The 21,271-nt window shown below is 45.1% G+C and overlaps 1 protein-coding gene across 2 annotated transcripts in view; it reads right to left on the minus strand.

The window, feature by feature from the left end:
* Nucleotides 1-105: 105 nt before the first annotated feature.
* The window catches only part of smtn (smoothelin), a 47,643-nt gene continuing 26,477 nt past the window's right edge, over nucleotides 106-21,271 (minus strand). The window contains exons 7-21 of one of the 2 annotated variants that reach the window (XM_022757743.1): nucleotides 19,915-20,621; nucleotides 18,311-18,362; nucleotides 16,863-17,444; nucleotides 14,213-14,286; nucleotides 6,473-6,658; nucleotides 6,121-6,196; nucleotides 5,883-5,915; nucleotides 4,816-4,995; nucleotides 4,537-4,599; nucleotides 4,325-4,406; nucleotides 4,064-4,231; nucleotides 3,844-3,970; nucleotides 3,516-3,667; nucleotides 1,766-1,943; nucleotides 106-756 (exon numbers count right to left, since the gene is read on the minus strand). In XM_022757743.1, coding sequence (XP_022613464.1) covers nucleotides 1,796-1,943; nucleotides 3,516-3,667; nucleotides 3,844-3,970; nucleotides 4,064-4,231; nucleotides 4,325-4,406; nucleotides 4,537-4,599; nucleotides 4,816-4,995; nucleotides 5,883-5,915; nucleotides 6,121-6,196; nucleotides 6,473-6,658; nucleotides 14,213-14,286; nucleotides 16,863-17,444; nucleotides 18,311-18,362; nucleotides 19,915-20,621 — 2,630 coding nt within the window. In that variant the 3' untranslated portion in view covers nucleotides 106-756; nucleotides 1,766-1,795. The remainder of the gene's footprint in view (nucleotides 757-1,765; nucleotides 1,944-3,515; nucleotides 3,668-3,843; nucleotides 3,971-4,063; nucleotides 4,232-4,324; nucleotides 4,407-4,536; nucleotides 4,600-4,815; nucleotides 4,996-5,882; nucleotides 5,916-6,120; nucleotides 6,197-6,472; nucleotides 6,659-14,212; nucleotides 14,287-16,862; nucleotides 17,445-18,310; nucleotides 18,363-19,914; nucleotides 20,622-21,271) is intronic. The other variant, XM_022757744.1, reaches the window with a different exon arrangement.

Here is a 21,271-nt window from a genome sequence, read left to right on the forward strand (position 1 = left end):
AACAGCAATGTGAACAAATTACAATAATTACAAAAGTGTAGCAGAGAAAAATGTAGGTATAAATATTTCAAAAGGGGAAATATTGAAAATATATTATATATTATATATGATATATAATAAATATATATCATATATAATATATAATATGAATTAATACATTTTTTTCTCTTTTTTCTCGTTTTGCAGTACACTAGTGTACTGACACAGCTACTGTATGTTAAATATTACCTGATACAAAGCTGAGTACAAAAAGTATGTAAAATTTTAAAGCTTAAAAGGTAGTCTTATAAAAACTTTGGTGCTCTCTTGCTGGAGAAAGGTGGACTCTGAGTTAACAATGTGTGTCCCGAAGAGAACTGAAATAATGAATACACATCACCACTGCCGACACAGATAAACTGACACACAAACACATACACAATCACACACACAAACACACGTTATCCCCAACTTGTCCATCGGAGATGTGCGAGTCTGTGACCAAGCCTATCAGAGCGGAGGCAGTCATCAGGTGACGATGGAGCTGGGGGAAGGGTCAGGGCTGGTGAAGGTAAGAAGGGGAAGGGGGTGCACATGGAGGTTGAGCGCTCACTGAGCACAGGTCAGAGGTCAGAGGGCCGACCCATGGACATCTCGTATCTGCGCAGGTGGTTGACCAGAGACTGTACGTAGGTGAAGACACATTTGGAGTCGGGTTTGTTACCCATGATCATCATGTCCTCCACTTCCAGCAAAGGCATGCAGTTGGCGTGTGTCCTGAAGAACAGGCATATAAGACAGAGTGTATGAGAAAGAGGAGGATGAAGAGACAGGATGGGAGAGGACCACAGATGAGTAGGGAGGAGGACATTCTCTTCAGATGTCCAAACCATCATGTTTAGGCATTATTACTCATAATGATTCACCCATAAGGTGCTTTTTCATGATAAACCACTGTGTGGAAAAAACCCTTATAAAAAAACTTGATTGATGCATGACTGTATTTCAATAAACTGCTTTAGGAGCAGACTTCACATATGAGTGATGCAGAGAGTGAACACCGGGTGGCATTATCTCCACATACTGTAAACCCTCGGAGACATCCTACACAAACAGAGAGTAGAGTAACAGGAGGCGCACAAGGGTAAATCTCTTGCACGACAAAATAAATGTAAACAACCTCACATCTGATTTGTTATTTAAGGAAACGTAGACAGAGGTCATTCTGTACTTCTCTATTACAGTATCCTAAAAAGCCTTTACGAGCCAAATGAATAAACACCTTTAAAGTCACGCTTGACAAAAAGTCAGTGGACAACACAGCCTTTCTTCCAATTCTCTGCTTTGTTTCTTAACTCCTCTGTTTTAAACATTGTGATACAGCAGTTCCTTTTAAAGTGCTGAGCTGCAGATGGTCCTGGCTCTCTGCCTGGGCCATAGTCTGGCTATGCAGAAATGCACACACACACACACACACACACACATACACACCTACCATGTTTGGTACTTTGGACCTAGGTAGCTTCAGATTAACATGAAGGATCAAATATCGAAATGTAGCCTATAAAGGAGTTTTCTGACCAACCATGTTTGATATACATCCCATCAGCTGGTAAAAACATGCAGTTACACACATTCACACACACACACACACACACACACACACACACACACACACACACACACACACACACACACACACACACACACACACACACACTCTCCACCCCTTTATGTCTGTCAGAACCAAAGTGAAGTTCCTTCATAGGCTTGTCCCCTCTCTCACCATGGGTTCAGTTTTAGGTCGGGCGCGACTCTAGGAGGAGTTTTTGGTTTTAACCAGGCCCTTCGTCACCAGGCCCCTGTAGAACTCCTGCAGATACGTGTACACACACTTCCAATCTGGCTCGCGCATCTTCACCATGTCGTCCACATCCAACAGCTGGGGACAGTCCACTAGTTTCCTGCGGCCACGCCCAGCAGGGGGGGGAGGAAAAAAAAGGGGGAGGACAGGGAAAGGAAGGAAAGAAATACCCAAACAGGAAGGAACAAGAGTGAAGTACAGATAAAAAGAGACAGAAGGAACAGGACAGAGATAATGGACAAAGAGTGGGAAAGAAAGGAAGGAGGAGGAGGAAGGGGGAAAAAAAACAGATAAAGCAGTGAGCAGCCAAATGTAAAAAGGTCCAGAGTGAAAAGACAGAGGGAGAGAGAGAGGACACAAAAAGAAAGAATAACATTACATTCTCTGTGTTCACAAATATATCCATGAGTTGACATGCTTCATGAACATCATGATACGAACAGTTTGTGGCACACACTTATACATGAGTCAAAACAAAATGTCAAATGAGCGTCAGGGGACGCTCATTTAGCCCTTTTGTTTGTTGTTGTTTTTTTCTGTGCACTACGACAAGAGACTTTTGGCCATTTCAATACTACTATGTTCTGTCAGAAACACAAGACACAATGAAAAAAACAACAAGGAGTCTGCAAAATAAAACACACACAAGGATACAACTATATGGTGACTCTACAAAAAAAAGCACACTGGTGCACAGGAGTGAGTGTGTGTGTGTGTGTGTGAATGTGTGTGTTGGGATTCCAGATGACAACAAACTGTTGGGAGGATCAGGAGTGCCAGGGGAAGTGAGTGATGGTGCAACACAAAGGTGGAAAGACAGGGGGCTGTGGTTGGGTGAATATAAATCCTTACTATAAACATCAACATGGACATTATCCTACTGGGAGCATGTGAACACACACACACACACGTGGGTGGGTGGGTGGGGGGGCATCACAAGTGAGAGTGCTGTGATGCGAGAGGGATGAGAAAGAGAAGAGAAGAGAGGAGAGATTAGGAATAAAAAAATAAAAAAAAGAGGGATAAAGTATCGGAGGTGCAGCAGAGAGCTCATCCGTTTTTTTTTAACCTGGTGGTTGTTTGGGGAGGTTTTGCTCATGGGTCTCTGGATTAGAGCAGATGTAGGGTGTCACAGCAGTTACTCATAGCAGAGGACTGATGGAGGTTTAGAGGCGGAGTTATTAGAGTGGTAATGAGGCTCACTCAGCCTTGAGGGGCCTTGATACACCTGGGAGAGACCTGCGAGAGAAAGTTAACACTCGGACATCAGTCGAGCAACTTCCACATGTTCTCTGTTCTCCGTCTCTGTGCTTCAGGCTCAAGTAGACAACACTACTACAAGCAAAATGTGTTGTTTGGGCTGGGAGCAGTCCACAAAACTGGCTTGAATTGTTTGATTTTGATCGTTTTCACTCCACGACAACCTTGGTTTTGAAGATAATATCTATATCTTTATGCCATGGAGGAGAACTACACATGCAGACGCTTCTTCCACTGGTTTCTCCACATATTCGTCACATTTTCTCTGCCTATCTTCACAAAAAACAGAGGTTCACTGAAGTTCACATGGTTTCTCCAACAAGCTCTCACTTGCAGTCAAAACCTATCAACACCCAAACTGATGTGGTTAGTGCAGGTTACTCGGGCAGACATGTCTTTTGTGTGTACTCACTCTGCAGTGGTGAAGGCCACCTCAAAGTTTTGCCTGCGGTTGCTGGGGCTCAGGGAGTTGTAGTCAAAGGCATCAGGGAAGAAATTGTGCACCAGGGCACAAAACGCCATGCCATTGCTCCAACTGGATGAAAAATTCTGAATATCCACATGCTGAGGGAGAAGACAAATAGAAAAGATATGGAGGCAGTGATGGAAACATTCCCAAAGTAGGCAAATATTATCTCAGCCTATTGTGTCTTAATCATCAGGTTCAGCTCGCGCTTTATTGTCCGACTTTAAAGAAGAGCTCTCAACACACAGCGGGTCGCCGTGGCCGATTGTCTAACCTCATATGAGCGGGTCTTGGCACGGCACCAGTCAAGCAGCATCTGCTTGATGGAGTTTGCGTTGGGTACACCAAAGCTGGTGGAGCGCTGCACCTTGTTTACCTTGGCGACCGCCTGATTACCAGGGCTAAAAAGAAAAGTCAGGTTTGTGTTAATATTTACATGCTTTGATCTTCTCCTTTTCTTTCTTTGGTAGCACTGCCTCTCTGTTTATCCTTACCCGCCTCCCTCCTTCTCCAGCTTCTCTATCATGGCTTTGCGGGCCTGCATGGCAGAGGTCTTTGGCAGAGTCTGAGCCCTCATCAGCTCCTTGCGCCTCTCCGCCTGCCTTCGCTCCGACCCTCCATTGCCGCTGCGAGTTGATGTGTCATCCTCGCGATCAAAGACGCTGAGGCAGTGACACGCACAGCGAGTTAATTTGTGAAGGTGTGAGAAGGTTTTACATTCAGTGCAGTTATTTTGCTGATGTTTCATCACCCACCTGCCCACTTTTTTGCTTGTGTTAGAAGAGGAGGAGGAACTGGAAGAGGTGTAGCTGTATGATTTTGACTGGACTGTCCCTCCTGAAATGCAAACACAGTTGTGTCATGATAACCCAATGGATGTATTAATGATAATGATGATAAGACTGCAATGATTATATAACGATAGTGATGTAACAAAGCCGGAAAGCAAAGTAAAGTAATGACTCACTGTCTGTTTTCTGCACATAACTGGCCTCAACGACAGTGCTGCGTGTTGATCTGCTCCCATCATCTGAACACACACACACAAACAACAAAATCATTATGTTTTCGTTCTGTTACAAACTGTTCACTGCTATGATCTTATGTTTCTGTTTTCTCTCCCATGATGAACTTTTCTGAGTCAGGAGGATGTCGGTGAACATTAGAAGTTGACTTCAGTGGTTAAACACAAGTTAAAGAAAAGTTGAAAGAAGGTTGCAGAGAAAGAAAAAAAACAACTAAGTACCAGACTGGGCGAAGCGGTCGGTCTTTGTGACTTGACTGAGGGTGGAGCCATCTCCTGACTTCTCCACTTTCCTCATTACCACTTCTCCTGCTCCCACCCCAGCGCGACCTTTCTGTGAACGCTCCTCTCTCTGCTGCCGGAGCTCCTGCAGGCGGGTCTCCCGCTCCTTTTCTCTCTGGTCTGGAGTGGAGGAGAAAAGAGGTTAGAGGAGAGGATGGATGGAGATGAGGAGAGATGATGTCAGTGGAAAAAGAGGAGGAGGAGGACACGAGGTCCTAAACAAACTGACAGCACCTCATCTGACTGCCACAAAGATGGATTAAAACAGAGCTTCCAAATTTGAGGCGATACATTTCAGGATTCTTTCCACAGTACTGTAAAATTCCTCTGAACACACAAACGCCCACAGGTGGGAGGCTTGCACCCGAGCCAAAGCTGTCAAGCAGTATGTACTGTGCAAACATCACAGATCAAAGAGAGCTAACACCCTGATCGTCCGCTGCGGAAGGCTGCTCCAAGTTCAGCGCGGTCCAGAATACCTTAACACCTGCACCGTTACCTCCAGCTTTTACCTGATGTGTCCATGTATTTAAACAAACCATGCAGTGTTAATCTGTATCAACTCTCTTGCTCTATCTGAGGAGGTTAGGACACTATGAGCAGTCTTGGACCCTTTGTATGCTCGATGCGTCCGAATACACTGAATGTGAACAGATTTTTCTAGAGCAGGTTTAGATCCGGGAATCCAATTAGGTGGTTCAACTGTCAGTGCAGTGGCCCGGTGTAACCATATGGTGAGTGCTCAATGCAAAACAGAATATGCTCAGTGTGGTAGATGTTGCGGCGAGTGCGAAACACTCCACATAAAAAACAAAAAACAAAAAAAAAACAGCATTCATGCACTTAACCAAAACTGTCAACATATCGTTCATCATCCACTGCAGACATCTGAGCGATAAACTGTTTATAAGTTGTAGTGGTCTGACAGTGACAGGATGGTGCACACAAGAAGACAAACGCAGGCAAGTATCAACTGCTAATGCACACTGCACACCAACCTGCCCTACCTATTTCCTCCTGAGTACATCCCAGCATGACCTCTGAGGGCAGAATGGATTGTTTACAGACAGATAAAAAATACTGATAATAAAAAGAAACAAAATGTGAATTAAAACTCATTATAATAACACGGCAGTGTGTCTGCCTGTCATGATGTGAAAGGAAGCAGCAGTCATGAACAACTGAATGGAACAAAAAGTTTGGTCCGAGTAACAGATAGAAGATTGTTTTTCTTTATGCCGTTACCTCTCTTTCTCTTGCGAAGGTCTCTCATGGCTGCACGGATCATCTTCCTCTCCTCAAAGTCTTTTGACTCATCGAGCTGTGTAAAAGGGGTGGGGGTGGGGGGGTGGAGGAGACGGACACACACACGGAAACAATGAGAGGTAATTCCCCACAAAAAGTCAAAGTGGCATGGCTCTATTTATGTATGCAGTTCTAACATTGTGAATACACGTAACACCGAGCTGTGACCCTCACATAGCTGGCGAGATTTAGCGTTAATACACAAACTTTCTGCATGACTGAACCTGTTATATTCGTTGCAAAGTGCTTTTAAATCTAAATCATCCAGAATTATGACTTGTCTGTGAAGTACCATTTTGTCAAGGAGCTCTTCGTCCTCGATGGCAGCCAGCTGTTCCGCAGTCAGTTTTCCGGAGCGCTCGCCGGGTTTAGCTTCAATGCTGGAGCCGTTGGGGATGGCTGGGACTTGACACGCCACCTGGACAGACGGTCCAGCTGAAAACACTGGCTCAGAGGCCATAACGGGCTCTGTCTCCATCTGCACATGAAACAAACACACGCACAACATGAGCAAGGGCCTACATATGCAGACATGCAGAAGGACACAGTACGACATTTATTCATCTTTGGAGGTTGTGCCTATATTCATTATAAAAGGAAAACTGTCACCATGGCTGGATATGCACATTGGCATCTGAGAGCTCCTGCAAGAAGGATCTCCTAACCTGGAGCTCAGGGTTTGAAAGTTCAGTATTTATGAAACCAGGACAAGTGTTTAAAAAAAACCCATAACTGAAGCTTGCTGACACTTAGGACGCAATAGGCACAAGAGGATTTTAGGTTAAACACACTGCAGCCATAATAGGCCTGAGTGTGTCAAGAAGATTGCAGAGTTCACATCTTTCCCTCCCTCTAATAATCTCTTTTTTGTACCAAGACTTCTCACTCGCCATATCTCATCATATCTTCCATCCCCTCAACCTTCCAGCCATGCCAGAGAGAGTGACAGTAAGCAAATGAGAGCAAGAGCAACCCCGCCAAGTTACTGTTCACTTAGTTCATGGAGTGTGACTGACACATGGAGAGTCTAAATGATACCGAGCTGCTTCGAACCATGAGTTCATGTGACAGGTATGGTACACCACCATGGCTGTGAGATGGGAACAGTGCATTAGCAGATATAAACTCTGAGGGAAGACATCCTTCCAAAGCTATCCTTACTGGTCTGGTGGGACTGTTGAGCACAGGAGCAGAAGTAAAGAGGAAGTAGAACAAAACGAGAACATTATAGGTTGTTAATGTTGACCTGGCTATCGAGCAGCATATTCTGAGTGACCATAAATCCTGAAGCTTAAATGTTCATATGGTGCAGAATTCCTGTGGCGGACTATAGCATCTAGCTGTGACTTCCATGCTTTTGTTGTAAACCGAGTCTAGGTCCAGATATAGCTCAGACAGCTGGCCCCGTCCCTGTCCACACTATCTACCCTATCAGTGTTCCTCTCTGCAGACCTCAGCCGGGCCAGGTCTCACCAGGGAGGGAGGGACACTGCCCAGCACAGCCGCAGAGCTGTGTGATCACGGGTGGCCCCTGGTTTTAAGACTTTTCTGGACACAAAGTTCTGACCCATGGGACAAGCTGGACTGAGAGGCACTTGACCGACCAGGAATGTTTTGGGACACAACACAGCCAAACAAGGGCTCTAAGTCAGGCAATGAGGGAATGTGTGTGGGGTGAGAATATCCCAGATAACCTTATGCCCCATTCATGTTGAATTGCGTTCCAGTATATTATTCAGCATCTGAGCCACTATGTCATAAAACTGCTCTTTAGGTTTCCTTGTCTTCTCTAATGCGAGAAGAGCTATAGCCCTTTTAAAAAACACTTTAATCCACAGCTTAGACCTGCAGCACAGTCTGCACCTGCAGAATTATGAGTAGCTGACAGTGAAGGAAGAGTTGACGATGCACAAAGGCAAAGGGACAAAATGATCATATTCAGTCACTCCTCATTATCACAGTCTTATAACAGAGGTCCATCACCTTTACTGGAGCAGCTGATTGGCAGACCCAGCTGTCTCTACAGGATTAGACAGGAATATGAACTCTGGCCAGTCGAACAACTGAAGACAAAAAACTCAATATCTCTCAAAATGCCACGAGTGCACACACGAAACACAAACAGGGTTTGTTTTGGGATTGCGAGAGAGCATAGAGCAAACAAGCCTGGAGATGACAGCATGTGCATGGATTTCTATAACACAAATGTAAGACCTTAAATCCCCTTCTTCCTCTGAAGTCGGACAATTAAAACCGTTTAATTTATGGCTCCCTTTCAAAAACATCTAATGTTCAAGTTCATGTTCCTGCCAAAGTGAACGTTATGGATGGCAAACTGTAGGCCCGGGCCACTGTTACTGTTAAAACGTGATGACTATTTCCTCCACCAGGAAGTTTATCCACTCAACAGCATGCACGCACACGCGCACACGCGCGCGCACACACACACACACACACACACACACACACACACAGGTGCTAGCCAAGACACAATTGGAAACACATGGTGTTACAGGACTGGAAAACCTCCTCCACATAAATACAACCTGTCCAAACTGACTGACAGCTGAGATGGTCAAGCTTTTTCAAAATGAAGTCATTACATAATGTGAGATTAAAAACAGTGGACAGCCATGACGGATGGAACAGAGGTCAAGAAGTTTGTGAGCAGAACACAGAGTGTCACTGGCATGGCATGTAAAACTCATAGCCAGTTGATTCACGGGTATTGTCAACACTGGAACAAAAGACATTCCTGTTCTTTAAGCACCTTATCTGAATTAAAGGAGACCATGATCAGAACCATTAACAGAGTGCAGTACCTCACTGTCGTTAAAAGAAATGTTTGCCATCAGAGCGGGAGCAGAGAGGGAACGGCAGGTTGCAAAGGTAGGCGGGTGAGGGACGGGTGAGGGCTCTGAATTCTGAGGAGTGCTTGTCCCTGTGGTGTCTGAGTCCTGGGGGCATGATATAGATTCCTGGGGTGCACTGGATGCAGAATCTTCAGGAGTGCAGGAGGAATTGTCATGTAGTGCTTCAAGTGCGGTGTCCTGGGGAGTGCAAGCTGGAGGATCACTGCATGAAATTGGAGAATCACTGGATGGAGTTTTGGCTTCACAAGGAACCGAAGGTGAGATTTCCTTGCTAGGAAATACATGGAGGAATGGATCAGGTAGCCCCATTACCTGGCACAGGGCCTCCACTTGCCTCACCAGCCTTTCTTGCTGAACCCTCAGCCTCAGGTTCTCCTCCTGCAACATGACAATGGCCTCAGCCAGAGGAACCACCTGAACCGCAGCCTCCTCCAGGCGGGCATCCACTCGCTTCCCAAAAGCCTGCAGGTCACTATGGATCTCTCCAACGGCACACCGCAGTGTTAATTCAAATTTCCTCTCGCTGCTCTCCTGCTCCCCTTCGTTCTCAGCTTCCTCCTGAGCAAGCAGATCACCGATCACCTCCTCCAGGCCGGACTCGGCACAAGCACTGTCTGGGCTGCCCAAATCCTCTGGAGCCTGCGAGGCTGGGAGGAAGTCCAGGTTCACTCCAGGCATGGCCAGACCAGCTGCACTCAATGTTACACTGGTCAAAATCCTTCAAGTTTAAATACGACTTAATGTCCCAAAAACTTCAGTTGGGGTGTCAGATCAGAGAATGCTGTGTCCTTTGCCTCAGAGGTGAGGGTCTCCCTGTCCGTCTGTCTGAGACCTTTCAAAACAATGCATGGTCTTTATACCCCCAGCAAATCTCCCCTCTTTACCAGCTAACACCCTGACAGCCAATGAACATGCAAGAAATCCTGTTTCCCAGGCAACAGTAGCCCCGCCCCCTTATTTCCAGGTGCCATGGACATGTCTATTTATCTCCTGCCCCACCATTATTCCACTGAGACAGTCAGTCCAGGGGCACTGGTGGAGGCCAGAGGGGGAATGGTAGCGGCAACAATTTAGAAACACCCCCCCCCCCTCTTTCAACTTTCATTTTATTTAGAGCCCTTGTCCTTCACACCTCGACTGGCAGGCAAAGAGGGGTTTAGATGTGGCTCTAGGCCTGGGCTGAGTTGAAAGAGTCGCACATTAGTGTTTCACTCCTCTTAAAATTGCTTTCCGACAAAATGCAACCGAGTCCCAACTAATCAGGTCGGTGGTTTTTGCACGACTGTGATTTCAAGACAGACCTCCAGAGGGAAGATCGGTCCATGAAGGTCAAAGTATTCAGGGCCATGACAGAGCAGACTGGGTGACCAGTGAGGAGGAATTGGGGCCCAGTTCTCCACAGCTGTGGGCAAGGATGTTACCAACGACATTACAGTCATATCCACGATTTTGTTTTAGCCTTACAGACAAAGCATCAGGGGGGTCTAGCTCCTGCTCATGTGGATGCTTCAAGTGCTTTTGTGTTAAATTAAGAGCACTGACAGAAGTCTGTGTGTGTAGGTTGTTCTTATTGTAACATACTCAAGTAGATATTTTAAATGCCTAGTGAAGATTTATCTGCATACTGCAGTCCATTCAGAAGAAGTGGTACTGTAGATACTGTTTCTGTGAATGCAGTCCGATTAGCAGCATCACATGACAGCATCACACAAATGTGATAAACCTGTAATTCTTGATGGCATGCCATTAAATCACAAGCATTAAACTGAATAAAAGAAAGTGAAGCAACACAGAAGAATTCACTGTAAATATCTGCACCTTAAAAACGGAGCGCTGTGACTGTATAACCGTTATTTTTATTTATCTAAAACACATACGCACAGAGCACAAATCATTTAAGTCCAAAATAAACAGGACCGGCCTTCAATGGAGAACAATGTGACAAAGGGCAAGAGTGATCTCTCCTGGGATTTACAGGTAAGCAAAACAGTTCCCAGTAAGAATCTGAGTGGAGAGAAACGTGACAAGCAGCAGAGAAAGTGGGTCAAAACCCAAGAAGGACATGGCTTCAGTCTTACCATGCATCAAAGCACTAAAGCACTTCACCCACAGTAAAACACAGTGATGTAGAAAGAATGAGCATGACAAATAAAGACTAGTAGTGCAAACACACCATTTTCTGCTTGCATATAGGTCTCCATTTCTGGTTATTGTGGCACATCTGAAGTAGTTATGTGAATAAGATGAGATTCTATCTCTTCTTTCTCTTATATGTGACAGTGTCTGCGGCTATTTTGAACCCTCTGCTGTTATATCCAGAGCTACTAAAAATAACTTGTGCAACTTCCAACAGAGCTCAAAACTAAAGCAACGCAGATATTTCGTTCTACAGAGGAAACAAAGATGGAAAAACATCTCTTATGGAAATCTAAATCCAAGCTGGCTATAAAACATCAGGAATAAAAACACTGCGGTTTTGATTCAGAGTAAGTTCATCCGGACTTTCAGACAATCTCAGAGCTTTTCTCCCCAGTTTGCACCCTGGTCTGCAGACCAGGCTCAAATCTGCGACACATGTGAACTGCTTGGGTAACCAGCATGTGTCATGGATCAGCAGTTCGTTAACAATGGGGTCCTTATACCTCTGTGTCACAGTGAGACTGTCTGTCACTGACCGTGGGACCTGTGTGTCCACGTTCATGCAGCAGCACTTCTCCAAGTGTGACCCGAGCCCTGGCAGTAATCCCTGTGACTACAGGAAAGAGACTGACTGTCCTGTCATCACCCTGGTTATAAAGCTACGGTATTGTTTGTATTTGTGTTCAAGGCTGAGCGCAGCGGTCGGCATGGACCAACAGCTGAGATGAGCAGGAGCAGCTGTGATCACCCGGAGCAGGAGGCATCAATAATCACACTGCCTGTCTCACCTGTCAGAAATGAACTCTCATCACTGCTCTGAAACACTACGCATCTTGACCTTGCCATTAACTTCATCTTAGTCTCGCTTTTATAATAAATAACAAGGAGCAGCTCTCTCTCTCTTTTACTCACATCTCTTAACTTACTCGTTCACTTTGCCCTTCTTTGTTTTGGAAACTTTCCATTGTTTATTTCATCTAGAACGTTTCTCTCTGTTGAATCTCAGATTGTAATTTAGAGACAATCCACTGTAAGAGCTGATGCTATCAGAATCAACATGTTTTATTGGAATTTAAAAAAAAAACAAGACAACAAAGCAAAGAGCGGAGGTTGTGAATTCTGAAGTTAGACCACCATGGAGAAGTCTGGACCACCCAAACAGATCAGAGTCCCAGACAGGAACCACTGTGGCCAATAAACAACCATCAACAACACTCAATAGGAAGAGCTACAGCTACAGTTACACCACATATTGCACATGCTTCATGCTAAAATGAACATAGAGACCGATGTGAAAAGGGTTTTTACATAAGTTACTTTAATATGAATCACCTTTAATATAAGTCACCTCCTCTCACTCGACCTTGAACTTCGACTAAACCAGGGAAAGTCAGAGAACAGGTGGTCTCAGGATCAGTCTGAAAGTAACCAAGCTGCCTCCCCCCACGCTGATGCTAACCAACAGTGTCTGCTGCTGTTTTTACAATCTCATTAACCAGGTCACCCGGGCTCTGTCTTTGTAAGGTAAAACATAGGCCAGTCTGTCAGAAGCAGGTGAAATACAGAGACAAAGAGATGTCATGAAGATTACCTCTTGTTGTAGCCTTGTGGTTTATCAATGAAAGCACTCATGTTAAGCCTATACGATGACGATGCAGTTGCTTGGAGAGCAGTGTGTGCTACAGAGTCTCATCCCTGACAGTTATGAATAAAAACATAGTAAGCAGAAATCTAATAATGTAAAGTACAAGTAATGATTGGTGAGTGACACACCAAGCAGACTGTAATCCAGAGTGTGCTGCTGGGTTGCTGCTGCTGTGCGTCCTGAGCCGATTTTGTGACGGAAGATTCTTCAAATGCATGTGTTTACTTACCATAATTCAAAATACATCATCTTTAGTAATATCATACATACGGTAGCACTCACACAAAGATGTTACCTGCATGTCGTTATGCTGTGGCTGCACCTGGCTCAGTCAAACATAAACCTCATCTCCTGCAAAAATCTTTGTCCTTTTCCTGCAAAATCCCTTTCCCCGTCTTTCCTAGAAAGACTCTTCTGCAGTACCTTAGTTCGTACATGGAACTAACTGATGGAGACAGTCTCATTCCAACACCTTAAATCCTCCCTGCAGCCTCGCGGAGCCTCCTCCCAGCCCTAATTAACCCGCTCCGTGATCCAATAACCAGATTACAGCTGCACTTGACACAGGGGGTGGGAAAACGCAGCCATTAAAGAGTAAACAGGACACCACTTCTCCTCTCCTCACCCTCCTCTCGATTCATAATGACACTGCCTTTCATGGAGGAGCAAGTGGGTTAAGGAATGAGGCAAATGAGAGTTTACCATAATAACTCTCAGAGGTCACTGTCAGACAAGAGGGGGATGGTTTTTGACAGCAGTCACTTTCCACCATCAGTAAAAGACTTTCAGCCAATCAGAGTGCACAAAGAGTTACATCTTTGACTTTTAGCCCTCACCCTCAAGAAAAGATAAAGCGATGAAGAACTTATGTCAACATGCGTTTTAATGCAGCAGGGCAGTAACTGGCGAGGATGAGGACAGACAGGTGTGATTTAAGAAACATTTCCCGGATAAATCTCAGTGGGCATGGCCTGCCGAGAGAAAACCCTGAGCACCTCCCTCCCTCTCCCTCTCTCCTTCACATACCTTACAAGGACAGATGTGACTGGCTACCCACTCTGTGTTTGATAAACACTGTTCTTCTCTCCGCTCCCTCCTTTTCTCACACTCTGTCTGCCTTTCATTGTCCTGACTCGCTCACTTCTCAGGCCTTTATTGGTGATTGCTGTGACAGGGACGCAGCAAAAACACCAGCGGAGTCCAACTGAATCAAGTTGGAAATTAAACAGCGGATGAAAACAAAATATTCATCTTTCATTGGAACGGACTGAAAACAGATTTTTTTTCAGTATGTTTGACAAATTCTGTCAAGTTTCTGTGGAATAATGAATGTTGTGATCTTTTCCTAAAAAATATTTCCTAAAGCAGACTGTACCTTTATGGAGGATCCAGAGGAGAAGCTGGATGAGGAGATTTTGAATGGCGTTGCTCTTAGGCCGAGGGTCAACTCTGAAACAGACACAGGAAAGACAAAGATTTAATGGAATCATAAAATATTTCTTATGAGAGATATAATCCACAGCTATAGGATGAATAAGAACAAACTCCAAAGTTCAAGAAAGGTCCTGGCACCCATATGCATGTGTACAGTTGAGACGTGTGCATGGCTTTGCACTGTGTTGGTGGTAGCCATTAGTCAGTTACATAAGCTGCCATAGTGTCATAAACAATACGGACACACGTCTAATGAGAGAAAAGTGAGAAAACGTAGATGACTCCTTCAACATAAACAGCCCTCTTCAGTCGCCTCCAACAGTACGGTAGTTTCCTTTTGACCTGTTGCCTGGACCTTACACACGCGCGCACGCACGCAGGCACGCACGCACGCAGGCACGCACGCACGCACGCACGCACGCGCACACACACACACACACACACACACACACACACACACACACACACACACAAACAAGCTATATCATAAAATACAGGGCTGATGCACACCAGCACAGCACAGTGTACATTTAAGAGTCTTGGCAGGTGCTTTTGAGAGAAACTGGAGACACAAATGCAGCCTGCTCTCAGTCAGTAGGAGACAGATAGGTTCCCAAAAAAGGAGCCCAAAACCATTAAAGCAAATTGAGCTGAAAAGAAACCGTGTGACTCTAGTGAAGGAGCCCAGTGGGGCTGCCAGAATATGTCCTGGGGGCTGGGTGTGTGTGTGTGTGTGTGTGTGTGTGTGTGTGTGTGTGTGTGTGTGTGTGTGGGGGGGGGGGGGGTGTAAGAGGTGAGGAGGCTGTAATCACACAGGTCCAGCTTGAGTCTTAAATAAACTGTTTGGGTTGGAGATCCCGGTTGCTGGGAAGAGCTGAAACTTAAGACGTCTTGTATGGACAGACCATGACAGCAGCTGTAGCACTGTAGTAGCCTTGCTTCTGAAATGCACTGGGATTCAAGCTGGTCATGTTTTCATTTCATGCATTTAATTAATCCCTGCTGGTACTGTTTGCACTGAGAGTATATACTGTACCGAGTATGTACATTACAGGAACATTGTAACATTGACTGTCCCACTGCTCAACATGCCGAGTAAGATAAACTCATACCATCTATGGATGAGCACCTGCTGCAGTTCTCCAACACCTTCTAAACACTACATATTTTAGTACGTTTTCCTTTTTTGGTTGTGACGTAACACGTGTATCCACCAAAAATCATTGACTGTTAGATCAGTACAGATGATATTGCCGTGCACTATTTTTCAAACTATGCTGCACAGTGATATATATATATATATATATATACACACACATATATATATATATATATATATATATATTCTACTCACTTCTTGAAAAGCAGGGACAATTGTAATAATTTTATAATTTTAAAAAACTGTACTTTCTTCCCATTAAATTATTTTCACAGGGTGCCCTGATGCCCCTGGGGTTAAGGCCTTCACCACGAACTACAACATCCCTGATTCATGTACTGTAAGTACCTTCGTTACATCTCTCTTCCCTCATTCCTTCTCCCCTCTCTACTCTCGACTCACTGCTAACAGCATAAAATGACCAAAAATTAATTAAAAAAGTTATTTTCACCTCATTGTGTCATGTAAATAACAGGTCAGTGCAAAGCCAGTAGATGTACTACATATCACTTAATTCTACACTGTCATGTACCAACACTGAACATTACGTTCCTGAGTGTTTGCATCAGGGAGCATCAGGGAAAGTATGCAAAAAAGTACACATAGAAGCTTTTCTTCTGGCATCCATGTTTACCTGACAGAAAACAGACAAAGGTCTCTTGCTGCATTCAAACCATGGATGTCAGTGATGTAACACTGTCTTTAAAATGTTTGTCTTTATTTTAAGAGCATTCTTAGGAATAAATTAAGCAAGTTCTTGTTCGTTTAAAAGAAGCAGCATGTATCACACAAAAATCTACTGTGTGGCTTATTCAATTGCACTGTTATATAGTAACAGTATTACTATTCAACTTGGCCTGAGACAACCAGTTGTTGTCTCCTTTGTCCCAATATACTCTCTACTGTTGACTACTGACCTCACCCTCCTCCACACTGCAGCAGCAAGCTCACTTTATAACAAATGCCCTTCAGATCAACCATGCTGTTTTGTATTCAGCCCCAACATCTATCCCCACTCATCCATGTGCTTTGCTTGGTCTGACAAACCCCTTGTCATCATCCCACTTCTGACCGACTCCTTGGCCCCGGTCGCCTCCCACAGCGACTGGGATTCCATCATGCTCTACGGGTTGATATTAGCAAGGACAGACATACAGTGGCTAAATTAGGATCATCCAAACCTCCTGAAACACAGTGAATGATAGCTTTTCATACTGTACCAGCTCCATAGGAGGCTTAAAATTGTCAATGCAATTAAATTTAACCTAAAACCCCAGTGCATTAAAATTTAGTTTAGATAGTGTTCAGTTGTGCTTCCAAACCAATAAAACAACAAAGCTGCAAAAAATTGCACAATGTTAAACCAGTTATTTGAGCACTGAGTGAGCTACAGTATAAGCACTTCCTGTTGCTATAAGGTTGATACTCCTACCTGCTCTTTGCCCCAGAGCATTAGGGGTGATGCGTGGGGTGATGGTCGTGATGGGGACGATGTTGCCCCTAGATGAGGATGTAGAGGAGGTCGTGGCTCGCCCATCCTTGATCTCAATGGTGAGGAAAGTCTTCATGTCCGGGTCTGCCTCTCCCTGGGTGACCTGCTGTGCAGCTGCTCTCCCTGGGGTCCTGTCTTCCTTTGAGTTACTGAAGGCGTGCACATCTTTTTCAGCTGGTTGTCTCGTCCTGCCCTTGGAGTTCTGCGATTGGCTAGTTGATGACAGAGGTTTGTTAGCCCCACCTCTTGGCTGAGGTGTGGCCTGACTCTGAGATGCGGCAGAGGTGTGAGATGTGGAGTCTCCAGATGTTGTGAGTGATGCTGCTGTGTGTGTAAACAGCTCAGTAGCTCTGGAGAAATTTGTGTGGCCACTGCTGCCGGGGGTTGTCCCATTCCTCAGAGGAGCTTTCTTCAAAGCTGTGACATTTGGGCTCGGGCTGGGCTCTGTGAACTTGCGCATTCTGTCACGCACAGAGTTGGTGCAGTTGAATTGTTCCGACACAGCATTTTTCTTCTCAGGTGCTGCGAAGACATAATGCAGAAATGGAGTGGAAATCACAGAAAAACACAAGAGCTCAATGCACGAGAGACACAGAGCCTATTTCGCTTCTCCCATCTCCTTATATTATCTCCTCCTCTACCTCAAAAGCCCTCTCTCTAGGTTTTGTTCCTGCCCCTTTATTTTGCTTGACTAAACTTCCCCTGTTTCACTGTCTTTCGGGTGCAATCTTTTAGACATTTCAGGACATGTTTCTTCCACTCATGGATACTTTTTCATCCTCTGATCCTTAATACCGTCAGATACTGTGTATAAAGCTCATGATTTGGCACTGGCCCTGCAATGGAAAAAACACTAGTGATTAGAGGAGAAGATATTCACTGAGGTCATCCTTACAAAGGAAAAAAAAAAAAAAAGATGTGCTGCTCGGGGAGGGGGAGACTACAGTTTATAGTACAGTGGACACAGCAAAGAGCACTGTCTGCTAGAAAGAGAGAAATGGTGTATATTACAACATGCTCTCTTCCCAGCCTTACACAGTCACACTAATGGCTGTGACTGTCTCCATGTACTGGAGTTCTACAGTGTATGAACTATGAACCATCTGGTGTGATACTGTCACATGCGTTACATTTAATCAATGAATCATTTAGTCTGTAAGATGTCAAATAAATAGTGACAAACACCCATTGCAATTTTCCAGAATATTAAAAATTGTTCTACAACATATTCAATTAAAAATGATTTAAAAACAGAGTTCAGCAAAATTCTCCCTTTTGAGAGGCTGGAAGAAGATAAATGTTTGGAAGTTTTCCTTGATCTTAAAATACTATCAAAAATGATGCTGATTAATAAGTTCAGGACTAAATGAGTTGGACCAGTTTCTTACCAGAGTCCTTTGCTTTGTCACGGGTGAAGGGAAGATCCCTGTTAACTGTTATCTACAGAGGGAAAAAACAAAGACACATGGCAGAAAAATTAGTCGAGGAAGTGGAGGAGATTAAGGGTTAACATGCACTGTTTGCCTGGATTGACAACCACAGAGCTGCTGTACTGAACATTCATGAGGAGCAAGAGTCTGGATGGATAGCCGTGGTGACAACTACACAGACCCATACACACACACACACACACACACAGACCTACACAATTCTAAATACAGAATCAACCAGTGGTGTTTTCATTATGTAACATTTGTGTATAGAGTGAAGCAGTGGGCCTCTGTTCTTTTTTTGGCAACGGGGGACATGATGGGCCCCAGAGTGTTTACACTACTGTCAGGAGACTGAGCATCGGTGTACATTGCAGGGAACAATAAAAGAAGCCTTGGGTAAACACATTAAGAGGAGCGACACGATGGCGTCATAGTGACCTGAGCCCCCAAGATTGGAAATGTTGCTGAACAGTGAGCAGTGCAGAAACAGCAGCTCTGTGTGTTTGTGTGTCCTCAGCACTGTGGGATGAAGAGAGACAGAAGCTCTGGCCCGTAACGCTGTGTGTTCCTCTCCGACAGCAGGTGAGGCTGACATGCCGCTGAGGTGAAGCAGAGACACTCAGGTGCATAGTGTGTGTATCCAAGTAACAAAAGTTAAACAGCTCCAAACAGGAGCTCAGCACGGTGTGTTTATGGATGCCGATGTGACCTGGGTGTCACTGAAGAATGGAGTGACGGGATTACTTGTCGGGGGATAATGACATGGAAAGAAACAAAGACGGAGCTTGGCCTGTTGCTGCATGTGACTGTGGCTCTGTAGCTCAACACCCCACTCTAGTGGTGCAGCTGTGATAAATACTTTGTATTGTTCTTGCCATTCACCTGTCCTAAGATACAGATGGGTGACAAGAAAAAGCAACATGAAGTGTCTTAATAAGCCTCTACAGCAGCTACAATCCCCTTTAGCATGGACTCTATATGTCTCTGTAACTCTGTTGGAGGGACAAACACCATTCTACCAAAAGACATTCCCTCGTCAACAGATTTGTCCAGAATCTGAAATCAAAATTAGTCCTCCTTTTCATCGTCAAAAAGTGATTTCAGCGCTGTTTTTAAAAGAAAATTGTAAGTTGCTTTTTATCATTAACACAAAGAAAAAAAGGGGCGTGTCTGTGTTTGACTGACAGCAGCAGGGAACAAGAGACAAGGTAAATAAACTTCTGTTGTAGCTACATCTCATGGGCAGACAGCGTTTTGTTAATGTGTCTTACAAGGCCAAAGTGACATTTGCAGGTTCGTTAAACATGCTGTTTAATGTGCTGCAGTTGAGGGGCTAATTATGTCTCTATCCTGCAAACTGATGGTAGCAGTGCACTTGCTCCAGCAAACGACATTTTCAGTGATCCCTCCTGCCCTGAATGGAAGCTGCATTTTGTCTCTCCTCTTTTATTCAGTGTTTTCCTTTAATTTGTCACCTGCCTGTACGTTCCAGACTCAAAGACAGCACACATTTATTCGACATACATACATTAGATATACATAAGGCCTGTATACTCTACCTTTTGTTTCTGGAAGTCAGTTTTTCCCTTGGTGCTGCCACTGAGCTGAACATCTGTAGGATCACTGCGAGATAAAATGGCTCCATCAGGCTGCTCCTGGTCAACGATGTGATCCTGGTTAGCCTGAGCCTGGAGGCTGGCTGGACCTTGGCTTCTGCTCTCGGTTTCTGAATCTGTGCTGTAAGTTGAACCACTCGTTGCTATCTCCACTTCCTCCCCTGGACCCCTCTCCTCAGAGGACATACTCACGCTCTGGTCAGATGTCACCGAGTCAGTCCGTTTCCTTGACAAAAGACCGACACTATCTGAAGCCCCAGAGCCCAAACGGGGTCTGACGCCAGAGTCGGAGACATCTGAGCCCAGTCTCTGTCTGATATAGGACTGGGAGCTGACGCTTCGCTCTGATGCCCCAGAGCCTAGCCGACCCCGCTGGGAGGAACTCTGGCTCCTGTCTGAGGCACCAGAGTCTAGCCGGGCTCTGTAGGCTGAGCCCAGAGTCTTCTCCGAGGCCACAGAATCAAGATTGGACTTGGAAAGCACCGAGCTCACACTGCGGTCTGAAGCTGAGGAGTCTGACCTTTGACGGTGTGACAGGACCAGGTCAGGCTCTGTGGTCACAGCCTCTCTCTGAGGCTGGATCAGCAGAGGCCCAGAGCCATCGTCCTTCACCAGGTGATCGAGAACCAACACCATGCCTGAGTTGGAGCCTGCAAAAGAAAACACAAAGCAAAGATGATAAATACCTATCTGTGCCTTGTGGCTTTTCTGATTTTATAAAAACTGATTTTTATGTTATGTCTATTCTTCCTCCTACATTAACAGTAATCTAAAGTGAACAGGGTGTTACTGTATGTGAGCAAAGAAAGCGGGAGGTGGTGACGTTAGAGACTGAAATGATGGAAATGAAATACTTCCGCGGCACTGGGGCCCCATTAGAGGCCGGGCTAGAAAATATCACTCGGGATCAGAGAGGAGGCACGTGGAGACGTGAGGGGATGTAGGCATTTCCTTCAGACTGGCCTCAGTTCCTGAGCAAGATTTGTGAGATTGCGTTGGTGGATGTGCGTAAAGGAGAAGGAAGGGTCATGAGTGGAGAATGGGAGCATGTGGTACAACCGTAGGTGGTGAGCAAGTACAAGGAGTCGAGGAGGAAGTGGGGGTGAAATAGAGACCAGGACAAGTACTTCCCCTCCCCTCTGTCCAAGCTCCTTCACTGCTCCTTCTCTCCTCAGGAAACCACACTCCAAACAACACAGCGGTGCCCACATCCTCCCACTGCGACACTCTCTACCTCCAACACCCGTGGTGCTTCTAGTGAACGGAATATCTGAGGTTGTGTATGGACCGCAGATAACGA

This window comes from Seriola dumerili, unplaced genomic scaffold (genome assembly GCF_002260705.1).
Source record: "Seriola dumerili isolate Sdu_G_001 unplaced genomic scaffold, Sdu_1.0 BDQW01000290.1, whole genome shotgun sequence".
NCBI classification, from domain to species: domain Eukaryota; kingdom Metazoa; phylum Chordata; class Actinopteri; order Carangiformes; family Carangidae; genus Seriola; species Seriola dumerili.